The 26,672-nt window shown below is 43.9% G+C and overlaps 1 protein-coding gene across 1 annotated transcript in view; it reads right to left on the reverse strand.

Moving 5' to 3' along the window:
• The window catches only part of LOC140425634 (cadherin-18-like), a 479,986-nt gene that overhangs the window by 398,871 nt on the left and 54,443 nt on the right, over positions 1-26,672 (reverse strand). The window contains exon 2 of the mRNA XM_072510145.1: positions 11,779-12,073. Coding sequence (XP_072366246.1) covers positions 11,779-12,073 — 295 coding nt within the window. The remainder of the gene's footprint in view (positions 1-11,778; positions 12,074-26,672) is intronic.

Genomic DNA, 26,672 nt, shown 5'->3' on the forward strand with positions numbered 1-26,672 from the left:
CTCACATACTTTGCTGAAGTGTCTAATTCTGTTACTTTTAAAGCATTGGGCTGAAATTGCAGGAAATTGATCTTACCTATTGGGGCATTTTGCTCCACAGTGCTGCCTTGCTCACTCTACTGGTCAGTTACGGTATTACTTCTCTTGGCCTGGAGTCCCCCTGTTTCTGTGCTGTTTAACGAGCTGGCCCGTGAAGTTTCCATTGTACAAGGATTTATTTTCTCCTCTTAAAATTGATCTGTGCTCCACCTGGAGTTCAGACTGCCTGACAACCTGGACAGCATTCTTCAGGGTTAGATCTTCCTTCACTTGTAACATGTAGGGCAGCACAGTAGCACAAGTGATTAGCACTGTGGCTTCACAGCGCCAGGGTCCCAGGTTCGATTCCCTGCTGGGTCACTGTCTGTGCGGAGTCTGCACGTTCTCCCCGTGTCTGCGTGGGTTTCCTCCGGGTGCTCCGGTTTTCTCCCACAGTCCAAAGACGTGCAGGTTAGGTGGATTGGCCATGATAAATTGCCCGAAGTGACCAAAAAAGGTGAGAAGGGGTTATTGGGTTACAGGGATAGTGTGGAAGTGAGGGCTTAAGTGGATCGGTGCAGACTTGATGGGCCGAATGGCCTCCTTCTGCACTGTATGTTCTATGTCTGAGAGTGCATCATCTGCCATTTCTACAATTATTCTATCCCTGACAAATTCAGATTCGCAGCCTTCAGCCATCCTGTAGAGATCGTTAATGAATTAATTGACAGGGATTAGGAAATCTCATTGGGCATTAAATGACTCAGAGAAGGAAATGTTGAAAGGCATTAATCACAGATCCAATCACAATGGTAGTGAATCTGATTCTGCTAACACTGGTGAAATGATCTCGACAAGAATGATTCCTCACACAAGTTTATCAAAGAGAAGCGGATTCTGAGAACTCGAAGACCGAAGGTGACCAAAGGAAAGAGGAGTCCAAATCTAATTGCAAAAAACAGCGATTTTAAAATAATTTTAGAGTACCCAATTCATTTTTTCCAATTAAGGGGCAGTTTAACTTGGCCAATCCACCTAGCCTGCACATCTTTGGGCTGTGAGGGCGAAACCCACGCAAACACGGGGAGAATGTGCAAACTCCACACGGACAGTGACCCAGAGCCGGGATCGAACCGGGGTCCTCAACGCCGTGAGGCAGCAATGCTAACCAACTGCGCCACCATGCTGCCCCATGCAATAACAGTGATGATGATTCAGACAAGAGTTCTGAATCCGATTTGAACATAGAACATACAGTGCAGAAGGAGACCATTCGGCCCATCTAGTCTGCACCAACCCATGTAAGCCCTCACTTTCACCCTATCCCCGCAACCCAATAACCCCTCCTAACCTTTTTGGACACTAAGGGCAGTTTAACATGGCCAATCCACCTAACCTGCACGTCTTTGGACTGTGGGAGGAAACCGGAGAACCCGGAGGAAACCCACGCAGACACGGGGAGAATGTGCAGACTCCGCACAGACAGTGACCCAGTGGGGAATCAAACCTGGGACCCTGGCGCTGTGGAGCCACAGTGCTAACCACTGTGCTACCATGCTGCCTCTTTGGAATGTCATCTTGGAGTAGTGAGTCCAGATTGGTAGCATGTATGTTATAGTACATTCTTTGATGATTACGTTGCTCTTTCATTTTCTACATCACTGGCAGATGGTCTGGATTTGGAAGTTGTATCGATGGTAATGTTGTTCTCAGATCACGATTCATGAGCATTTGTGTCGGTGACAGTCCTGTTGATAAAGGAGTTGTTCTGTAGGATAGCAGCGCAAGGTGGGTGTCTGACGTAGAATACAAAGCTTTATTTGTGAGTTGCTTTATGATATGTACTCTTTTTTCTACCTTTCTGTTCGACTGTGGGTAATGTGGACTTGATATCATGTGTTTGAAATTGTAGAGTCTTGAAAAGTCAGCCCAGGTGTTGTTGTCGAAACAAGGTCCATTGTCTGACATGACAGTGGTTGGTATTCCATGTCGGGAAAAGGTTTCTGTGCTTGCTTTTATTACAGATTTGGAGGTCAGATCAGGTAGCTTCAATACCTCCGGATAATTCGAGTAATAGTCGATAATGAGCACGTTGTCACAACCATTTGAATGAAATAGGTCTAGACTTACTTTGGCCCAGAGAGAGATTTCCAACTAATGTTGCTGTAGAGTCTCCTTGCACTGCGCAGGCTGAAACTTCTGACACGTCTCACATCCAAGGACCATGTCAGTGATGTCCCGATTTATACCTGGCCAGTAGACAGCTTGTCTCGCCCTTCGCTTGCACTTCTCAATTCCAAGGTGACCCTGATGAATCTGACTGAGTATCATGGGCCTGAGGTGCAGCGATATGACTATCCAGTCGAGTCGAAGAAGTAGACCATCCACGATCGACAAATCTGCTTGAACGTTTCTAAATTGAGGACACTGCCCTTTCAGGTGGACATTATTGATATAGTGTATGACGTACTGTAGCAATGCACCCTTCTTTGTCTCCTCTCGGATAAGGTTCATTTTTTCATCAGAGGCTGGAAGTTTGTCTACACACAGCTGTACTTGAGATTCAACATGTTGTATGAACTCAAATGGTTCACTTTGTGAAGTGAAGGAGCGTGATAACGCATCTGCTATGCTCAGATTTTTTCCTGGCGTACAGATGAGGTCGAAGTCATATCTTCTGAACTTCATCAAAATTCTCTGGACTCGAGGAGTCATGTCATTGAGTTCCTTCTGTATTATGTGAACCAACGGTCTGTGATCCATTTCTCCAGTGAAAGTAGGGAGTCCATAGACATAGTCGTGGAACTTCAGGGTGCCGATTAATAGACCAAGATATTCTTTTTCTATTTGAGCATATCGACATTCTGTTGGTGTCATCGCTCTGAATGCAACAGGAACCCAAGATGAACGGTCTTCTTTCTGCAACAACACTGCTCCTATTCCGTCCTGACTTGCATTTTAGTCAAAATATTTGTCTCCCTGTTTGGATTGAAAAATGCCAATATTGGCGCAGTTGTTAGTTGTGATTTCAAATCAAGTCATTCTTTTTGATGATCACTTGTCCATTTGGAAACGGTCGATTTCTTGATCAAGTTTCTAAGAGCTGTTGTTTGGTTTGATAAATTAGGTATGGATTTGCTTAAGAAGTTGACAACGCCTAGGAAAATTAGAACTGCTTTTTTGTTTTCTGGCACTTTCATTTCTTGAATGGCTGCGATTTTGCCAACGTCAGGTCGCACACCGTTTTCAGAAATTTGGTCTCCAAGGAACTTAAGCGTAGAAGTGCCAAAGCTACACTTGGATTGATTCTGCTTAAGGCCCTACTTGAGTATGCACTGAAAAACTTTGCTCAGTCTCGAGATATGTTCTTCTTTTGTTGATGACCATATGATAATGTCATCTACATAGACACGAACACCCTCTCTTCCCTCAGTCACCTGACCCATAATGCGGTGGAAGATTTCAGACGCAGAGATTATTCCAAAAGGCATCCTGTTCAAGCTTTGAAAGCCAATTAGCTGAAGCGCCTGTGTCCAACTTGAAATTAATTGGGCAGTCGTTAACTTTTAACACTGTGTTCCATTCGGTGTCAGAATTAATTTAATTAATTAATTTGGTAGATGATGTTACTTCAATTGGGGCTGGTTTAGCACAGGGCTAAATAGCTGGCATTTAAGGCAGACCAAGGCAGGCCAGCAGCGCGGTTTCAATTCCCGTACCAGCCTCCCCGAACAGGCGCCGGAATGTGGCGACTAGGGGCTTTTCAATGTAACTTCATTTGAAGCCTACTTGTGACAGTAAAAGCGATTTTCATTTTTCATTTTTTCATTTCAGTGGAGTTTTCATACTTTTCAATGATCCCTGCAAATAATGTATTTTCCACAGTGTAACTATCTGAATCTGTTGGCAGCACAGTAGCACAGTGATTAGCACTGTGGCTTCACAGCGCCAGGGTCCCAAATTCGATTCCCCGCTGGGTCACTGTCTGTGCGGAGTCTGCACGTTCTCCCTGTGTCTGCGTGGGTTTCCTCCGGGTGCTCCGGTTTCCTCCCACAGTCCAAAGACGTGCAGGTTAGGTGGATTGGACGTGTTAAATTGCCCTTAGTGTCCAAAAAGGTCAGGAGGGATTATTGGGTTACGGGGGTAGGGTGGAAGTGAGGGCTTAAAGTGGGTTGGTGCAGTCTCGATGGGCCGAATAGCCTCCTACTGCACTGTATGTTCTAATAGGAAATCTGAGGCCAGTGTTGTCAATACTGGTTTAACAAATTATCAAAATCTGCCAAAAGGTGTATTGTGCAGAGCTTTCTGCTCGAGTCTCCCAACTGCATTTGCCAGAAACTTTGCGATGCATCTAATTTGGTGAAGCTGCATGCATTTACCATCTCACTGGGGATTTCCTCTCATTTTGGGATGGGATCGCGTTCCCTCATGATGATCACGTTGAGGTCCTTGGGGTCTATACATATCCACAGATCACCTGAAGGTTTATTCGCACAAACCATCGAACTGACCCAGTCAGTCAATTTAGTGACTCTGGAAATTATTCCTTGCTGTTGGATCCTTTCGAATTCTAGCTTTAATCTTTCTCTTAGTGGAGCAGGAATTCTCCTCGGTGGATGAATTATCGGTTTTGCATCCGTCCTTAGTAAAATCTTGTATTTGAATGGAAGCATGCCTATGCCTTTGAAGATATCTGGATATTGATCAAGGGTACCTTGGATATCATCATGCAGTACAGGTTGAGCCGAAGTTGCAGTATAAATTCGCTGTATTAGGCTTGTGTACCTAAGAGTGATGATTTATTTGACTTGACAATCTCAAATCTTAGTGTTGTCTCAATATCCTTGTTGGAAACCATCAAATAGCATCATTCAATTGATGAGATTGAATTGCCATTGTCGTCTTTTAATCTGCCAGGCAGCTGGAAATAATTTAGGGGTTTGCTTAAGCCTTGGGAGATCAAGCTTTGAAAGCCAATTAGCTGAAGCGCCTGGTGTCCAACTTGAAATTAATTTGGCAGTCGTTAACTTTTAACACTATGTTCCATTGTGTTGGAATTAATTTAATTAATTAATTTGGTCGGTGAAGTTACTTCAGTGGCGTTTTCATATTTTTCAATGATCCCTACAAAGAATGTATTTTCCAGAGAGTAACTATCTGAATCTGTTGAAAAATTATGTTCTACATCTTCTTCCTTGGATTACACTGCGAACATTAATCTGCTTGAAATCGGTTGAGCAGATTTAAATGCGAATGACGATCTGCACTGTGCAGCATAATGATTTAATCTGCCACATTGTTACATCAAACTTTCTTTTGTCTTGACCCGCAATGTACTGAAAAGAATTGTAGATCTCAATTGCATGTAGACCTACCATAGTTAATAGCAGAGCAATTTTACGAGCATCTGTTGCATTAGTTAAGTCAGAAGCTTCTAAATAAATCTGAAATTGCTGTTTGAATAAATGGCAGTTTACTTTTAAGTTACCGGTGATCCTCAGATGTCAAGGAGATTGAGTTTTGTCCATCGAGCTGCGATTCTGCAATCGAAGATGATGCTTCGCCAGTCGAATAGCTGCTAAGTTTTTACTTTTTTCTTATCCTACTAGATTATACTAGCCTGTTTCTGTAGCCAAAAGGCTGGTCCCATGTTATATTACTCTTTTGGTAATATATCTCGTTACTCTTTGCTTCTTATCCAGAATGGTCTGATGGTGTGATTCTGAACAAAAACATGAGTCTTCAACTTAAAGCAAACTAATTTATTGAGTAACAATTGATTAATATTGCGTTTGCACACCCCACAGAATTATAACTAGTAATCAAGTAATTTATATTAAAGTATTAACTAATTCAAACAACATGTGCTGAATTCATAGATCATAGAATTTACAGTGCAGAAGGAGGCCATTCGGCCCATCGAGTCTGCACCGGCTCTTGGAAAGAGCACCCTACCCAAGGTCCACCCCTCCACCCTATCCCCATAACCCAGTAACCCCACCCAACACTAAGGGCAATTTTGGACACTAAGAGCAATTTATCATGGCCAATCCACCTAACCTGCACATCTTTGGACTGTGGGAGGAAACCGGAGCACCCGGAGGAAACCCACGCACACACGGGGAGGATGTGCAGACTCCGCACAGACAGTGACCCAAGCCGGAATCGAACCTGGGACCCTGGAGCTGTGAAGCAATTGTGCTATCCACAAGGCTACCGTGCTGCCCAAATTATGCTGTGATCTATCTATCTTACTATCTATCTATCTATCTTACACTCTACTGTCTAGTCACTCCTAGTTGGAAGAGAGACAAAGAACAAATTCTCTGGATGTTCTTATTTATAGTGGGATCCAGTGGTGCCCTCTAGTGGTTGTGTTACACTGAGATGTAATAATTAACCCTTTAGTTATCTACATATATACATATCATTACAAGGTCCACAGTGCGTCTTTAAAGTAAAGGAGGCAAATAGCCGAGGAGATGAAATAATCAGTCACCAATTCCTTTTGTGAATGAGGAGGAAGGTGGGTGAAGAACCCTACACTGATTCTGCCACCACATTGGTTAATGGAAAACAGACAGTTCATGGCACCAATAGCGTACTATCCTCTGATTCTGATAATGATGTGAAAAGTAGTTTCAGTACACCACCAGTGTAAGGGACAAATGTCTATTCAATTCAACACATCTTCTATGGACACGCCTAGCCACAGGCTTCACTTTGGTAACTCTGAAAGTAAAGGAGGAAAGTTGAAAACTGGACAGCATAGATTGTACAGGTCCATCGTATAATAAGAGATAAAAGCTGTGATTACAAAGATCCCAATGAAGAGGTAAATGCTGTAAAACAAAGAATGGTGCATATAGAGCAAATCAACACTGCGAAGAGTGAATCCTCACATTTACTTGTCACTGAAAGTAACCATGTGGAGGAGAAGAGAGAATGTAAAGATGGAGGGGTTGAAGAGTGTTGAAATGAATCAAATATTCCCTCAGCATTGACAATACGGCCTGTAGTTTGGCTGCAGAAGATCCTGGGAATTTGGATAAACATTCATTGGACAATCAGAAAAGACTGGCTGCATTACACAAGAGATGGAGAGAGACAGAAATGCAGAAGAAACTCATTTGGGGGCCCTCTCCTATTTGGGCAGTCAGAAACCTGACAAAGGGAAGCACATTGCCTTTGACTTTGAAGAGAGTGAAAACAAGGCATCGATTGTTGATATTAGATGGAGTTCTAAAACCAAAGATGCAAACCCATTAGCAGAAGAACAGAGAGATCTAATAAAGATATGGAAAGAGTACAGACAGAGTTGTAGGGAAACACCAGGGGGCATTCCATTAACAAATCATGCTTAAGACATAATAAACTCTGAACCAATAGAGCTACAACCATCTCGACTAAAACCACATAGACTGGTTCAGTTAGAGACTGAAATAGAGTGCATGGTGCAATTGCTGTGGTGCACAAATTTGGGAAATTGAAGGCCATGTTAGTGGGTGAAATGGTGCTGGCCACCACAGACCATTTAAAATGCCCACAGATGCCAGTAACCTAAGGGTAGGGTAGATGCTACCAGCCCTTCAGCATGACAAAAAACAAAGCTTAGTACATACAGACCATAATCTGCTTGCATTCATAGAGAAGTTTAAAACCTGGAACGCAAGATTATTCCATTGGAGTTTATTATTGCAACAGTTCAATGTTAAAATTGTGCACTTTCCTGGAAAGGATAATGTGATGGCGGATGCTTTGTCATGGATTTAACAGCTGATGAGTTATCAATGTAGAGACAGGGAAGGGATCTTACCTTGTGATTATGGATGGATATGTGTTTGTGATTTACGTCTTGCATTCCCATTAATGAAACGTCCGGGCCCTGACTTTTCATTCCGTTTAGGGAGGGAGGTGCATCAGGGTCCTTCCTGTTGATTCCCTTATTTCCCCTTTATTTTTATCATTATTATTTTTGTTCCATAATGCTTAATGGAACATGTATCTTTAAGTCAAACTGCAGAGGGAATGAGGAATTTAAGAAGTTGCAACATCGCATTTGGCGTGAGTGTTTGAACAGGAGAACTCAGAATTTATGGCACCCAATAGATGGTGTGGGCCCAGTTTGATTGGTTGGCTGGTGGCCAATGAATTGCATGAATAGCACAGTGGTTAGCACTGTTGCTTCACAGCACCAAGGTCCCAGGTTCGATTTCCGGCTTGGGTCACTGTCAGTGCGGAGTCTGCACGTTCTCCCCGTGTCTGCGTGGGTTTCCTCCGGGTGCTCCGGTTTCCTCCCACAAATCCCGAATGACGTGCTGTTAGATAATTTGGACATTCTGAATTCTCCCTCTGTGTACCCGAACAGGCGTTGGAATGTGGCGACTAGGGAATTTTCACAGTAACTTTATTGCAGTGTTAGTGCAAGCCTGCTTGTGACAATAAAGATTATTTAAAAAAAAGAAATGGCCAAAAGGCCTTGTTCTCCCGGTAACAAGAGGTGATTGGGTCCTGCCTGAGTGGGCTGATTTTCAGAGAGTGAGGAGAAGTTCAGTATCCTGGACACTCAGGGCAAAGGACCTGTTCTCTCTCTCTCATGTTTTGTCCAGAAAAGCTGCTGTATTTCTGAAACTGCAGAGACCTGAATGAATCTACAGTGCAAACCATTACAGACTGAAACAGAAATCTCAAACTGAAAGCCTGGTTTGAAGGACATTGTGCACTGCCAAGGTGTGGGGCCTGAGGAGGGGGCATGATCGTGAAAGGGGGGAGAGTGGTGAAGGGGGTGCATAAAGTGGAGGGAATGTGTGAAGGGTGTATGAAGGGGGGACTGTCAAGGCTGGGAATGAAGGGTGAGGGATAATGAAGGGTGGGGGCAAGTTAAAGTGGGGAATTAGGAATTAGATCATAGTTAACCAGTTGTGTTTTCTGCATATGGGGGCGGCATGGTAGCACAGTGGTTAGCACTGTTTCTTCACAGCGCCAGGGTCCCAAGTTCGCTTCACTGCTTGGGTCACTGTCTGTGCGAATCTGCACATTCTCTCCTTGTTTGCGTGGGTTTCCTCTGTGTGCTCCTCCCACAAGTCCCGAAAGACGTGCTGTTAGGGAATTTGGACATTCTGAATTCTCCCTCAGTGTACCCGAATAGGCGCCGGAATGTGGCGACTGGGGAATTTGCACAGTAACTTCATTGCAGTGCTAATGTAAGCCTACTTGTGACAATAAAGAATGTTATTATTATTGTTATTGTTATATTTCATATAACAATAACAAGCGGGGAGATGGTTGGGGAGGTACACGTGGCAGTGAAGGAATGACTTGTGAGGATGGTGTGTGTCTTGGAGAGGAACCTGCAGGTGATAATATCTGCATGCGCCTCCTCCTTCTTGGTGGTGGAGGTCATGTTTAGAAGGTGCTGCCGCAGAGCCTTGGTGAGTTCCCAGCTTTCTTTGTTCCTTATATACATTTTAAATTTAATTTCACCGCATGGTTACTTCTCAGCGGTGCCACATTGAGTTTGTTATTTACATTCTGGACTATTTCTTTACCGTGCCACCCACTGCTACCCTTGGCACAGTGTCCTTTTCCCCAGAGTTAAAGGCATTATTCCCTTGAATTCCCAAGTGCTTCCAGTTACTTCTGATCGCTTCTGAATGAAGAGGTTCGCTTTCACAACCTTGACAAGCAGCTATGGCTTCCGAGTAGTTTTGTGCTTTCAAATGTGATCATTAAAAAATAAGTCTTGCATGTGAATGAATATTCGTTCCAAATTACAACGTTTGATGTCAGATCAGCAATGAATACTTACAAACTTTTGTAAATGCTGAAGAATGTTGGATTTTTTTCTGGTAGTGAGGCATCTTTGAAGAGTCGTTTTTAAAGCCAGTCAGGTTTTGTAACCTGATATTCTCCAAGAACTTCATAACTCACTTATGGGCACAGATCAGACCATAGGACCCAGAGGAGAAACAATTTACTGGCTGGGTATGAACAACACCACTGGTTGTCAAGAGGTGCCAGGCATGCCAATAGCATGCGACAAGTTAGCACAAAGCATCATTTAGTCCATATGCAGTCCCTACCCATTCTTCATCCAAAATCGCAATTGACTTCTTTAATGCCCCTGGCACTGACTTCATTGACCACTTTATTTGATAATTGCAAGTCTGCTGCAACTGTTACACTCTAATTGTTATTCTCAGATTATTTGGTGTGCCTAGAGAGATAAATCCGATTATGGTCTGCAATTTATTGGTAAGCCACTCCTGGATATATATGAGAAGTGGCATATCGATCACACTACTCCTTCCCCGCATTACCCTAGGTCTAACAGCCTGGCTGAACAAATTATTCACAAAACGAAATACCTAATTCTCAAATACACACAGACCAATCAAGATTTACACATTTCAATGTGACACCTGAGAGTGACACCTTTAAGTGAAACTATTCCATCACCAGCAGAGCTGATGATTGTCAGGCCAGTGGGTACCAATTTACTAATTCTTACCTATTCTACTCTTTCAGAAACTAGAGAGAAACTTAAGAGAAGATGAGCAATCGGCACGATAAAAATGCAGGTACATAATTGTCAAGTTTACAGTTGGGACACATTCACATGCAGATTCCACAGAAGGTACATGGCAACCAGACGAGACAACAAGGATTTGCTCATAACCGAGGGCCCACCAAATCATTCCAGACAAAGGTGCAATGGTGAGGCACAATCAAGAACAAATCAGATCCGTTCCAGCTCCTCAATCACCGTACAGTCCTATTGCATCCAAGACAAGATTCAAAATGCAATCAGGAGCAACATCCAAGAAATTCGATGCCACAGATCCTGTGAGCAATTAATGCAATCTCCATGAAAATGTTACTTATTACAAGACCTGGATGTACCAGTGGAATACCTTTACACTTTAGAGACTCATAGATTCATCAGCTCCATCCACTTATTTAACAATAACTCAACATGAACATGTAGTTACACTGGGGAAAATTATCCCGAGAAAGAAAGGGAGACATTGCAATGTGCCTTTAAGGGATATCAGCTTGACATCACTGGAAGAGAAATGTGTCTTGTCATCCAGTCTTAGTTTCACTTTTGTTTTGAGCAGAGCACACACACACCTGCACAGCTCTGATGACTTCAAGCTTTATACCGATAGATAAGTGTTCTAATGTGCACAGACTTAATAACAACATGTTTACCAAATGCCTTATTAGTGATTGGTGCACTGTTACAGTAAATAAACCCATGGTATCACATTATTATAATAACACAACATTTTCAAGCCCCCCCCTCCTTGCCGATAGGGAGAGGTGAGAATTTTGTGTAAGGTAAAAGGCTTTTCTCAAATTTTGGTGCATTAATCAAAATGGGCATCTGTTGTCTGTGTGAAGAGTTCATTGAGGTAGGAGGCTAAAACACCCAAGCTCACTTCATTTCCATCGCGATACTGGACGCGATCTAGTCCTGTACATATGTGGAATCCTCCAGTCTGTATGACAATGTCAAAGAGGCAGCAAACTGACAAACCACCATTCCTCCCTATGGTCCAGGAGAAATTAATGCTTCCCGAGTATCTTGGTCACATTATCAGGGCCCTCTCATGAACGCCTACCCCTTGGATTGAAATAATTTAGACTGAAGCATTCATGAACATGTGCAGAATCGTTGACCTGAAAGATTGCTTCCTGTATTGATACATTACAGTGCAGTGGTAGAAAATTCAAATTGTTAAAACAAAACCTTACCAACTTCGGACATTTCGGGGACGGAGGCAGAGTAAGGTCCTTCCAAAAAAGTTGGTGCATTATCATTTATATCCTGCACCTTGATGATAAACTCAGATTCCGGTTCGAGGGGCTTGTTTGTTTTTCTGTCCAAAGCTTGAGCATGAAGAATATAATGTATTCTCTGCTCACGGTCTAAACTTTTAGTTGCGTGAATATCTCCCGTGCTGTCGTCAATAACGAATATAGAGCCAGCTCCTTCCCCTGAAAGGATGTACTTGACTGATCCATCACCTTTATCTGCGTTCGAGTGAAGCTGAAAGAAATATAATGGATTGGTAAGTTTATGTGTATAAATATGTTGACATCTTAATCAAATCCTGTGCTGTTTTCACTATCTCTTGGTTCGTGATGTGCTAGGATTCCATGGACACTGGTCACATTCTGATACCTTAACTGTCCACACTTCATGAGATCACATAGATCACATTTCACAGCTATTCAACCATGGGTCATTTGGGATAAGTCTGTTTTCACCCGGAATCTCATCTCCCATTTTCCACAAAAATTGGATTTGGATTTTGTTTATTGTCACGTGTACCGAGGTACAGTGAAAAGTATTTTTCTGCGAGCAGCTCAAATGATCATTAAGCACATGAAAAGAAAAGCAAATAAAACAAAATACATAATAGGGCAACACAAGGGACACAATGTAACTACATAAGCACCGGCATCGGATGAAGCATACAGGGTGTAGTGTTAATGAGGTCAGTCCATAAGAGGGTCGTTTAGGAGTCTGGTGACAGTGGGGAAGAAGCTGTTTCTGAGTCTGTTCGTGCGTGTTCTCAGACTTCTGTATCTCCTGCCCGATGGAAGAAGTTGGAAGAGTGTGTAAGGCGGGTGGGAGGGATCTTTGATTATACTGCCCGCTTTCCCCAGGCAGCAGGAGGTGTAGATGGAGTCAATGGATGGGAGGCAGGTTCGTGTGAAGGAATGTGGATAATTTTCTTTATTCCCAGATTAATTTTAGCACAGCTGTGATTGACTGAAACAGCAAAGGAGGAATTGAATATGTAATATTAATTCTATTTAACATCACATTACACAGGCGAGTCGCTACATCAAATAGACTACTGCAGAGCTTATGACTATTTGAATAACAGTAATTCCATGGTTTAGTATTAACCAAATAAATCATATTTATAAGCTCCAGTTCTGAAAATCACAGCATTTTGCTGATGAACCAAATGATTTCCATCTTCCCAGTGCTGTATTTGAATTGCGTGTTGCTGTGGTTTACTGATATGTTCTGTGCTTCGATTCAATTCTTCCAGATTTTTGATTGCGAGAGGGAATGCAAAACTGCTGTGATCGAATAGAAACATAAGCAGCAAAACTCTCACTGATTAGTTTAAAGAAGTACAGCAAACAATCCAGAAAGCCAATACAGGGCGGCATCTACCGGCTGCGTCACGCCTGAAAAGCATCATAGCGCAACCCCGCCGGTAGATGCCGTGAGATCCCTTCTGGGAACTACCCGGCTCACCACGTCACGATGTGAATCCCACCTATTGTGGGCGGTCACCTTTTAGCAAATCTGCTTATTGAGCGAGACTGCTAGACGGATCCACGATCTGCCCAAGGTGTGGGATTTAACCCCTTCACCTCCGAGACCTGGCACTGCCAAGGTGTCACTGCCAGCTGGCAATGGCATTTCCAGGGTGCCAAGCTGGCATTTTTAAAGTGAGAGGGTTTGGATCCGGGGGTGCCCTGTGCAGGCGTGGTGGGGGTGTGGAAGAGGGGGCTGAGGATCCCCTTACAGGTGAGTTGGGACTTTGGGGAGTTTCAGGGGTCGCTTCAGGGAGTTGAGAGATTGGGACATCATTTGAAAATGGCGCCCCAATCTCCTCCTGCATTGAGGAGTTCTGGTGCACGGGCTCCTCTGTGTAGAAAACGGGACTAAGTGTGGCCTGGTCGGCGAGTTCTGAACCGAGGACCTGAACTTACCCGAATGGGAACAGAGTCCCGTTCGATAGCGTGAGGTCTCTCGGAGCGCTGGGAAACACCCGGCCAAACACGCTCATTATGGGACTGTTTTCATTTGGGCTGATTTCCCCCAGAATGTGATCATTTATTGTGAGGGGGAACTGATGACAAAGGTATGGAGGTTATGCTTCAGTTGTACAGGGCATTGGCGAGACCACCTCTGGAGTTTTGTGTCCCCTTATTTAAAGAAGGATGTAAATGTGTGAGATGAAGTACAGAGAAGGTTTGTTGGCGAATAACAGAATCAGTTATCAGGGTACAGATGGAGGCCATTCTGCCCATCATGTCTGAACCAGCTCTCCAAATGAGCATCATGTCTCAGTGCAATTCCATTGCTTCTTCCCCGGACCCTGCGCATGATTTACTGAAATCACCGAATACCCTCTTGAATGACTCGATTGAATCTGCCTCCACCACACTTCCAGGCAGTGCCTTCCGGACCCCAACCAGCACTTTGTGAACAATTCCAGGAATGGGCGTGTTGCCTTATGAGGAAAGGTTGGAGAGGTTACACTGGAGTTTAGAACAGTAGAGGTGACTTGATCAAAACCTTTAGTCACATAGGATCAGAGGAGGGCTGACAAGTTGGATACAGAACTGGTTCGGGCACAGAAGACAGAGGGTGGCAGTAGAAAGCTGCTTTTCTGAATGGAAGGCTGTGACTAGCGGCATTCCACAGGGATCAGTGCTGGGACCTTTGTTGTTCGTAGTGTATATAAATGATTTGTAGGAAAATGTAGCTGGTCTGATTAGTAAGCTCGCAGACGACACAAAAATTGGTGGAGTTGCGGATAGTGAAGAGGATTGTCAGAGGATACAACAGGATATAAACTGGTTGGAGTCTTGGGCGGAGAAATGGCAAATGGAGTTTAATCCGGACAAGTGTAAGGCAATGCACTTTGGAAGGCCCAATGCATGTAGGAATTAAACAATAAATAGTCGAACACGTGTGCGTACTGACAGACAGAGAGATCTGGGCGTGCATGTCCACCGATCACTGAAAGTAACAACGCATGTGGATAAGGTGGTCAAGAAGGCATACGGCATGCTGGCCTTCATCGGTCGGGGCATTGAATATAAAAATTGGCAAGTCATTCATGTTGCAGCTGTACAGGATCTTAGTTAGGTCTCATTTGGAATATTGCGCACAATTCTGGTCACCACACTACCAGAAAGATGTGGATGCTTTGAAGAGGGTACAGAAGCGGTTTACTGGGATGTTGCCTGGTATGGAGGGCATTAGCGATGAGGAAAGATTCAATAAACTCTGTTCTCACTGGAACGATGGAGGTTGGGAGGCGACCTGATAGAGGTCTACAAGATTATGAGTGGCACAGAGAGAGTGGAGAGTTAGATGCTCTTTCCCAGGGTAGGAGAGACATAAGTTTAAAGTGTGTGGGGAAAAGTTTAGAACAGATGTGAGAGGCAAGTTTTTTACACCGAGGGTGGTAAATATATGGAAACCGCTGCCTGGGGAGGGGGTGGGAGCAGGTACGATAGCGGCATCTAAGGGACATCTAGACAAATATATGAATAGGATGGAAATGGAAGGATACGGACTCCGTAAGTGTAGATAGTTTAGATAGGTACCATGGTCAGCGCAGGCTTGGAGGGCCGAAGGGCCTGTTCCTGTGCTGTATTGTTCTTTGTTCTTTAAGTCCCTGAGGACTGTTGACAGGATGGATGTGGAGTGGCTGTTCCAACATGTTTGGAGAATTTAGAATGAGGGGTCACAGTTTAAAAAATAAGCGGTCACTCAAGACAAGTGATGAGGAGAACCTTTCCTCTGGCAGGGTCATGAATGGCTGGAACTCTCTCGGGATTAACAAAGGGGTGAAAGGTTATTGGGATGGGCAGAAATGTGGGGGTTGTGCTTGCAATCGGATCAGCCACGATCTTATTGAATGGCAGAGCAGACTCGAGGGGCCGAGTGGCCTTCTCCTGCTCCAAATTTGTATGCTCGGACAACAATATGGGTCCATGCATTTTCGTTGGTGAGATTTCAGACAATTGTAACAGAGGATTTTGAATATTTCTCTGTTTTGTGAGGGAAATTCTAAAAAATGCTCCAATTCTGCACAGCTCCTTGATTGATGTGTGGAAGTTACAATCTGTGGAGATTGCTGGGAGGGGGATTTCCGAACATCAACTGCCAGATTTTGCCGTCATGATGTGGAGATGCCGGCGTTGGACTGGGGTGAGCACAGTACGAAGTCTTACAACACCAGGTTAAAGTCCAACAGGTTTGTTTCAAACACTAGCTTTCGGAGCGCCGCTCCTTCCTCAGGTGAATGAAGAGGTATGTTCCAGAAACAAATTCAAAGATGCCAGACAATGCTTGGAATGCGAGCATTAGCAGGTGATTAAATCTTTACAGATCCAGAGATGGGGTAACACCGGGTTAAAGAGGTGTGAATTGTGTCAAGCCAGGACAGTTGGTAGGATTTCGCAGGCCAGCTGGTGGGGGATGAATGTAATGCAACATGAATCCCAGGTCCCGGTTGAGGCCGCATTCATGTGTGCGGAACTTGGCTATAAGTTTCTGCTCGGCGATTCTGCGTTGTCGCGCGTCCTGAAGGCCGCCTTGGAGAACGCTTACCCGGAGATCAGAGGCTAAATGCCCTTGACTGCTGAAGTGTTCCCCGACTGGAAGGGAACATTCCTGCCTGGTGATTGTCGCGCGATGTCCGTTCATTCGTTGTCACAGCGTCTGCCTGGTCTCGCCAATGTACCACGCTTCGGGACATCCTTTCCTGCAGCGTATGAGGTAGACAACGTTGGTCGAGTCGCACGAGTATGTACTGCGTACCTGGTGGGTGGTGTTCTCACGTGTAATGGTAGTACCCATGTCGATGACCTGGCACGTCTTGCAGAGATTGCCATGGCAGGGTTGTGTGGTGTCCTGGTCGCTGGTCTGAAGGCTGGGTAGTTTGCTGCAAACAATGGTTTGTTTGAGGTTGCGCGGTTGTTTGAAGGCAAGTAGTGGGGGTGTGGGGATGACCTTGGCAAGATGTTCATCTTCATCGATGACATGTTGAAGGCTGCGAAGAAGCTGTCGTAGTTTCTCCGCTCCGGAAAAGTACTGGACGACGAAGGGTATTCTGTCGGTTGTGTCCCGTGTTTGTCTTCTGAGGAGGTCAGAGCGGTTGTTTGTTGCGGCGCGTTGGAACTGTCGATCGATGAGTCGAGCGCCATATCCCGTCCGTATGAGGGCATCTTTCACTGTCTGTAGATGTCTGTTACGCTCCTCCTTGTCTGAGCAGATCCTGTGTATACGGAGCGCTTGTCCATAGGGGATGGCTTCTTTAATGTGTTTAGGGTGGAAGCTGGAGAAGTGGAGCATCGTGAGGTTATCCGTGGGCTTGTAGTAAAGCGAAGTGCTGAGGTGACCGTCCTTGATGGAGACGCGTGTGGACAAGAATGTAACTGATTTTGGAGAGTAGCTCACTCTCGGCAGCACGGTAGCATTGTGGATAGTACAATTGCTTCACAGCTCCAGGGTTCCATGTTCGATTCCGGCTCGGGTCACTGTCTGTGCGGAGTCTGCACATCCTCCCCGTGTGTGCGTGGGTCTCCTCCAGGTGCTCTGGTTTCCTCCCACAGTCCAAAGATGTGCAGGTTAGGTGGATCGGCCATGATAAATTGCCTTAGCGTCCAAAATTGTCCTTAGTGTTGGGTGGGGTTACTGGGTTATGGGGATAGGGTGGAGGTGTGGACCTTGGGTAGGGTGCTCTTTCCAAGAGCCGGTGCAGACTCGATGGGCTGAATGGCCTCCTTCTGCACTGTAAATTCAATGAACCAACAGGCCGCTCTAGCCCTTCGTTGTCGTCTTGTAGAAGCACCGCACCTACGCCCACATCACTCGCATCAACCGCCACATTGAATGGTTTGGTATAATCTGGGATGGCGAACACAGGAGCAGTGGTTAACACAGCCTTCAGGCCATCAAATACCTGTTGACATTCCGCTGTCCACTGGAGTTTGTTGCGCTTCTTGAGCAAGTCCGTCAGTGGAGCGACCACACTGCTAACATTTGGTACAAATCTCCGGTAAAATCCACTCGTACCAAGAAATCGCATTATTTCCCGTCGTGTCGAGGGTATCGGAAACTCCCCAATAACTTTTGTTTTCACATCCCGTGCAACCATTCGACCCTGTCCAATTGTATGGCCAAGGAAGGTGACAAGGGCTTTTCCAAATTGACTTTTGGCTAGGTTTATCACCAAACCCACCTCCTGAAGTCGATCGAATAACTCCATCAGATGTTTCAAATGTTCTGTCCATGTCTGGCTGAAAATTACCAGATCGTCGATGTATACCGCACAATTGAGTAATCCCGAAACAACTTTGTTAGTTAACCGTTGAAATGTGGCTGGGGTGTTTTTCATGCCAAATAGCATAACTTTGAATTGGTATATACCATCTGGACTCACAAAAGCTGAAATTTCCTTCGCCCTTTCGGATAAGGGTACCTGCCAGTAACCTTTAAGTAAATCCAGTTTGGAAATAAAAACTGATTATCCCACTTTCTCAATTCAATCCTCCAAACGTGGGATAGGATAAGAGTCCGTTCCTGTAACTGCTAACCTTTCTATAGTCCACACACAACTGTTGGGTACCGTCTGGTTTAGGTACCATCACTATGGGTGAGCTCCATTGGCTGCAACCCACTTCAACTACGCCATTTTTAAGCATACTCTCAATCTCTCTGTTAACCTGTGCCAATTTTAAAAGGTTAAGTCTGTATGGATGTTGTTTGATTGGAACAGCATTTCCCACATCTACATCATGTCGATGCAGCACGGTAGCATCGTGGTTAGCGCAATTGCTTCACAGCTCCAGGGTCCCAGATGCGATTCCCGACTGGGTCACTGTCTGTGCGGAGTCTGCACGTTCTTCGCGTTTGTGTGTGGGTTTCCTTCGGGTGCTCCGGTTTCCTCCCACAGTCCTAAGATGTGCGGGTTAGGTGGATTGGCCATGCTAAATTGCCTTTAGTGTCCAAAAAAGTTAAATGGGGGTTGCTGGGTTGCGGGAATAGGGTAGATACGTGGGCTTGAGTGGGTTGGTCTTTGAAAGCGCCAGTTCAGACTCGATGGGCCGAGTGGCCTCCTTCTGCACTGTAAATTCTATGATTCTATGATTCTATGGATAGCCATATTAGTACTTCCCAATTTATCTCCACAAACTTGCCCACGTGATATCAATAACTCTTTCCGGTCAGTCCGTTTTTCCTCTGGATGGTAACTCAACAATTTATCCCAATTTTTAAGAACATTCTCATTTTCCAATTTAATTTGAGGTATGTTAAATTCACAGTCATTTGGATTTGGTTCGTCGCTTTGAGTTAGAATCATTAAAACCTCCTTTTTCTCTCCTTCCCTTTCAAAGTACATTTTCATCATATTCACATGACACACTCAGTGAGTCTTCCTTCTATCTGGTGTTTTTACCACATAATTCACCTCACTTAATTTCCTTTCAATCTGATACGGTCCACGAAACCGAGCTTTTAAAGGCTCACCTACCACTGGTAACAACACTAAAACTTTATCCCCACTGGCAAAACTACGACCTTTGAACTTCTTGTCCGCTACGCATTTCATCACATTTTGTGCAACTTTTAAATGTTGTCTAGCCAATTCACCTGCTCTATTTAATCGTTCCCTAAAATTTGACACAAGTAATCCAATAATGTAATTTCCGATTTCTCACTCACCAATTTTTCCTGAATCAATTTCAGTGATCCTATAAGACCATAAGACATAGGAGCGGAAGTAAGGCCATTCGGCCCATCGAGTCCACTCCGCCATTCAATCATGGCTGATTTCAACTCCATTTACCCGCTCTCTCTCCATAGCCCTTAATTCCTCGAGAAATCAAGAATTTATCAACTTCTGTCTTAAAGACACTCAACGTCCCGGCCTCCACCGCCCTCTGTGGCAATGAATTTCACAGACCCACCACTCTCTGGCTGAAGAAATTTCTCCTCATCTCTGTTCTAAAGTGACTCCCTTTTATTCTAAGGCTGTGCCCCCGGGTCCTAGTCTCCCCTGCTAATGGAAACAACTTCCCTACATCCACCCTATCTAAACCATTCATTATCTTGTAAGTTTCTATTAGATCTCCCCTCAACCTCCTAAACTCCAATGAGTATAATCCCAGGATCCTCAGACGTTCATCGTATGTTAGGCCTACCATTCCTGGGATCATCCGTGTGAATCTCCGCTGGACCCGCTCCAGTGCCAGTATGACCTTCCTGAGGTGTGGGGCCCAAAATTGCTCACAGTATTCTAAATGGGGCCTAACTAATGCTTTATAAAGCTTCAGAAGTACATCCCTGCTTTTATATTCCAAGCCTCTTGAGATGAATGACAACATTGCATTTGCTTTCTTAATTACGGACTCAACTTGCAAGTTTACCTTTAGAGAATCCTGGACTAGGACTCCCAAGTCCCTTTGCACTTCAGCATTATGAATTTTGTCACCGTTTAGAAAATAGTCCATGCCTCTATTCTTTTTTCCAAAGTGCAAGACCTCGCACTTGCCCACGTTGAATTTCATCAGCCATTTCTTGGACCACTCTCCTAAACTGTCTAAATCTTTCTGCAGCCTCCCCACCTCCTCCATACTACCTGCCCCTCCACCTATCTTTGTATCATCGGCAAACTTAGCCAGAATGCCCCCAGTCCCATCATCTCGATCGTTAATATATATAAAGAGAACAGCTGTGGCCCCAACACTGAACCCTGCGGGACACCACTCGTCACCGGTTGCCATTCCGAAAAAGAACCTTTTATCCCAACTCTCTGCCTTCTGCCTGACAGCCAATCGTCAATCCATGTTAGTACCTTGCCTCGAATACCATGGGCCCTTATTTTACTCAGCAGTCTCCTGTGAGTCTCCCTTATCAAAGGCCTTTTGGAAGTCAAGATAGATAACATCCATTGGCTCTCAATGGTCTAACCTATTTGTTATCTCTTCAAAGAACTCTAACAGGTTTGTCAGGCACGACCTCCCCTTACTAAATCCATGCTGACTTGTCCTAATCCGACCCTGCACTTCCAAGAATTTAGAAATCTCATCCTTAACAATGGATTCTAGAATCTTGCCAACAACCGAGGTTAGGCTAATTGGCCTATAATTTTCCATCTTTTTCCTTGTTCCCTTCTTGAACAGGGGGGTTACAACAGCGATTTTCCAATCCTCTGGGACTTTCCCGGACTCCAGTGACTTTTGAAAGATCATAACTAACGCCTCCACTATTTCTTCAGCTATCTCCTTTAGAACTGTAGGATGTCGTCCATCTGGGCCCGGAGATTTATCAATTTTTAGACCTCTTAGTTTCTCTAGCACTTTCTCCTTTGTGATGGCTACCATATTCAACTCTGCCCCCTGACTCTCCGGAATTGGTGGGATATTACTCATGTCTTCTACTGTGAAGACTGACGCAAAGTACTTATTTAGTTCCTCAGCTATTTCCTTGTCTCCCATCACAAAATTACCAGCGTCATTTTGGAGCGGCCCAATGTCAACTTTTGCCTCCCGTTTGTTTTTAATGTATTTAAAGAAACTTTTACTATCATTCCTAATGTTACTGGCTAGCCTACCTTCATATTTGATCCTCTCTTTCCTTATTTCTCTCTTTGTTATCCTCTGTTTGTTTTTGTAGCCTTCCCAATCTTCTGACTTCCCACTACTCTTTGCCACATTATAGGCTTTCTCTTTTGCTTTGATGCATTCCCTAACTTCCTTTGTCAGCCATGGCTGCCTAATCCCCCCTCTGATAAACTTTATTTTCTTTGGGACGAACCTCTGCACTGTGTCCTCAATTACTCCCAGAAACTCCTGCCATTGCTGTTCTACTGTCTTTCCCACTAGGCTCTGCTCCCAGTCGATTTTCGTCAGTTCCTCCCTCATGCCCCTGTAGTTACCTTTATTTAACTGTAACACCTTTACATCTGATTCTACCTTCTTTCTTTCAAATTGGAGATTGAATTCTACCATATTATGATCACTGCCTCCTAAGTGCTCCCTTACTTTAAGATCTTTAATCAAGTCTGGCTCATTACATAACACTAAGTCCAGAATGGCCTGTCCCCTCGTGGCCTCCATCACAAGCTGTTCCAAAAAGCCCTCCTGTAAACATTCAATGAATTCCCTTTCCTTGGGTCCACTGGCAGCATTATTTACCCAGTCCACCTGCATATTGAAGTCCCCCATGATCACTGTGACCTTGCCTTTCTGACATGCACTTTCTATTTCGTGGTGCATTTTGTGCCCCTGGTCCTGACCACTGTTAGGAGGCCTGTACATAACTCCCATTATGTTTTTTTTGCCTTTGTGGTTCCTCAACTCTACCCACACAGACTCCACATCATCTGACCCTATGTCATTTAGTGCTATTGATTTAATTTCATTCCTAATTAACAAGGCAACCCCGCCCCCTCTGCCCACCTCCCTGTCTTTTCGATAGGTTGTGAATCCCTGGATGTTTAAATGCCAGTCCTGAACCCCCTGCAACCATGTCTCTGTGGTGCCTACCACATCATACCTACCAGTCACAATCTGGGCCACAAGCTCATCTACCTTGTTCCGTACACTGCGCGCATTTAAATATAGCACCTTTAATTCTCTATTGACCGTCCCTTTTTGTTTTCTTAGTGTGATGTACCTTGGTTTACTGAGCCTTTCCATACACTGTGTCATATTTTGTGGGATGGGGACTATCGTAACCTCTCCTGAGTTTTGTCTTTTCGTGCTTTTTTGTATTCCTAAGCAGCTACGCTTCCCACTGATTACTTCACCTCTTGGTTCCCTGACTTTCCCTTCCCCCCCCTCCTCTTACCTCATGACCAAAGATTTGTTCAAAAGGACTGAATTTGGTAGACTCATTAGATGCATCCCTAATTGCAAACAGTACGAATGAAATTCCATTATCCCAATCCTCTGTATAATCTTGACAATAAGCCCTGAACATTGTCTTTAATGTCTGATGCCACCTTTCTAATGCTCCCTGTGATTCTGGATGGTACGCAGTTGATTTAAATTGTTTTATTCTTAAGCTATCCATAACTTCTTTGAATAACCTTGAGATAAAATTCGATCCTTGATCCAATTGTATTTCTGTGGGTAGTCCATAACTAGTAAATAATATAAGTAAATCCTCCACAATCTTTTTAGCTGTAATATTACTTACTGGAATGGCCTCTGGAAACCGAGTAGACACATCCATTATCGTCAAAAGATATTGATTCCCACTTTTTGTTTTAGGAAGCGGTCCTATGCAATCAGTTAGGACCCTTGTAAAAGATTCCTCAAATGCTGGAATGAGTATTAAGGGCGCTGGTTTTATCACCGCTTGAGGTTTCCCTATCACTTGACATGTGTGACATGATTGACAACATTTAATTACATCTTTATGTAGTCCAGGCCAATAAAAATGTTTTTGTATTTTAGCTTGAGTTTTCCTTATTCCCAAATGACCTCCCACTGGTACCTCATGTGCAACTCGCAACACCTCCTTTCTATACCCTACCGGCAACACTACTTGATGAACTTCTGCCCACGTTTCATCCACCTGCATATGTGAAGGGCTCCATTGTCTCATCAAGACATCACTTTTATGGTAATAACACTCTGGTATACTCTCAGATTCCTCTTCCGTATATGCTTTCTGATTACATCCGTTTTATATCTACATCTTTTTGTTGTAACTCCGCCAATTTTCCTGAACTAAAAATATCCACCTCATCCTCCACCTGTTCTTGTTCTTTTTCAATCATCTGATCAAAAATCGTTTCTGATAATTGCACTTCAACTTCATCTTCACTGTTTGATTTCTCCTCTTGTTTTAACCTGTGACTTTGCGACCTTGTGACTACACAATCCGGAAAAATCCCAGGATATTCATCCTTCAACACTTCAGTTGTCTGATTTTCCACTAGCTTATCAACCACAGTAGGCATCACTCCCACGTGCGATCCAGCTATATCATTACCCAAGATAAACTGTATTCCTGGACAAGATAGTTTCTCTATTACTCCTACTACCACTTCACCACTCTTCACTGGACTTTCCAATCTTATCTTATATAATGGAACGCTACTCCTCTCACCCTGAATTCCACATTTCACCACCTTTTCTGGCAACATTCTTCCCAAACCACATTACTCCTCATCTCTTACCATTAAAGATTGACTCCTGTATCTCTTAAAATTGTGACTTCTTCGCCTGCTCCTCCTGATACACATGAGTAAACTTTACCCACACAAGTAAATTCTTTAAAGACATCTGGCACCTTCTTATCAATCACCTCTTGATCAGGCTGTGCAATCTTTTGCACCTCCTTCGCTTCACTTGGGCTTTCCTTTACCACTTTAACAAACCCCACTGTCTTATCCTGTTTTACCACATCAGCCTTCCCAGTGCTTTTCTTCAACCACCAACACTGTGACTTTACATGGCCTAGTTTATTACAGTGAAAACATTTGAAACTTTTCATGTCTTTTCCACCCTCCTGGATTTCTTTTTTAGTCTGAGGTACACTCCCATTATTGTCTCCCATCAGATCACCTTTACCTTTACCACTTGAGTATTTCTCATGTCCCCAGTTTCTATCCCTCACCGGCTGAAACTGATGTCGGAAACCAAGCTTTGATTTATGAATTAATCCATAATCATCTGCCATTTCTGCTGATAATCTCACAGTTTTAACCCTCTGCTCTTCCACGTGGGTTCTCATTACATCAGGAATTGAATTTTTAAACTCCTCCAAAAGTATAATTTCACTGAGAGGTTCATACGTTTTGTCTATTTTCAAAGCCCTTATCCACCTATCAAAATTACTCTGTTTGAGCCTTTCAAACTCCATGTATGTTTGACCAAGTTCTTTCCTTAAATTTCTAAACCTTTGTTTGGAGGCTTCAGGCACTAGTTCATATGCACCGAAGATGGATTTTTTCACCTCCTCATACGTCCCAGATACCTCCTCTGGTAGTGATGCAAACACTTCACTAGCCCTACCTACCAGCTTTGTTTGAATCAGTAATACCCACATGTCCTGTGGCCATTTCATTTTGTTGGCTCCCTTCTCAAATGAAATGAAAAAGGCTTCTGCCTCCTTCTCATCAAACCTTGGCAATGCTTGGACATATTTAAATCGATCCACTCCAAGCCTTCGACTTTGACGCTCTTTCTCACTATTCTCATCACTATCATCCAACTGTACGTTTCCCTTATACCTGCTAATTTTAACTGACTGTCATGTTTCATGGCTATTTTCTGAAGTTCAAACTCTCTCTCTTTATCTTTTTCCCTGATCTGTATCTCCCTTTCTCTTTCTTTTAGTTCTGCTCGGGCTATTCTTTCTTTTCTCATTTCTTCTCTCTCCTTTTCTTTTTCCTCTCTCTCTCTTTCTCTTTCTTTTTCCTCTCTTTCACTCTCGTATTCAAGCCGCTTTAATTCTTTCTCATGTTCCATTTGTTTAATTTGCAACTGACTTTTTGCCATTTCCAATGAGTCAAACTGTATCTTAGGCAACTTTAAATGCTTAGCCACCGCCATAATTACCTCATCTTTTTGCATTTTGTCAGGTAATGTTAACTGCAATGATTTTGCCAAATCTAACAGTCTGTCTTTAGTCTCTGTCTGTAAGGTACTGCGTGTGACCGTCTCCACCCCCAAAAACTTCAGAGCCTCTGAAAGAGTCATTTTCCACAACACACTCCCCAGTTAAACTAGAATACCACACCTGAAAAGTAACCACAATATGCTCACCCCTCACTGTCTTTAAGTTCACTAAGCCAATCCAATCGATAGACTTTTATCCCCCTCGAGCCCCCAATTTGTTGTGGGCCAGGGTTTAGCGAACCCCACAGTGTATCATGGAGTTCACCTGAACCACAACTTTTAATAGATTGTGGTATGGGGAGCACACGGCCCACTCTACAGGTGTGGTACAGCAGAAATGGAAAAGTATTTTTTAAAGCAAAACAATGTTTATTCTGTGAACTCAAATTAACCTTTTTAAAACATACAGTGAACAACTTAGCAACCATTAATTCAAATACAACCCCCAAAGAATACAACACTAAGTAATCCTTTAAGCTTTCCTTTCAACATCCAGAAGACTTAAAACACCTTTTACCAGAAGCACATTAGGTTCACATTCACTGCTGAGAACATTTATAATTCTGAATTCACCGAATGATCAAGAGATAGTCTTTTGATGGCAGAGAGAACAGCATTTCACCTGCTCTGTCTGGCTTCAGCTCCAACACTGAAAACGAAACTAAATCACACCCTGCAGCAAACAACCTAAAATGAAAGTAATAAGCTGACAGACAGCCCAGCTCCACCCACTCTCTGACATCACTGCAGTAGTAAACACCCATTTCTTCAAGGTACTCTCACTACAGATATTTATATACACACCCATTCATAAACACCCATTTCATAAGGATACTCTCACATGTCACTACCATTCAGCCACAATGCAGCTACCATGCAGCCATCATGCAGCTACCATGCAGCTAAAATGCAGCTACCATGCAGCCACAATGCAGCTACAATGCAGCTACAATGTAGCTACAATGCAGCTAAGTCAGCTACAATGCAGATAACAGGCAACTACAATGCAGCTACAATGCAGCCGCCATGCAGCTACCATGCAGCTACAATGCAGCCACAATGCAGCTATAATGCAGATACCATGCAGCCACAATGCAGCCGCCATGCAGCCACAAGGCAGCTACCAAGCAGCCACAATGCAGCTACCATGTAGCCACAATGCAGCTACCATGCAGCAAAAGGGGAGCTACCATGCAGCTGCCATGCAGCCACAATGCAGCTACCATGCCGCCACAGTGCAG

Source organism: Scyliorhinus torazame, chromosome 6 (genome assembly GCF_047496885.1).
Source record: "Scyliorhinus torazame isolate Kashiwa2021f chromosome 6, sScyTor2.1, whole genome shotgun sequence".
NCBI lineage: Eukaryota > Metazoa > Chordata > Chondrichthyes > Carcharhiniformes > Scyliorhinidae > Scyliorhinus > Scyliorhinus torazame.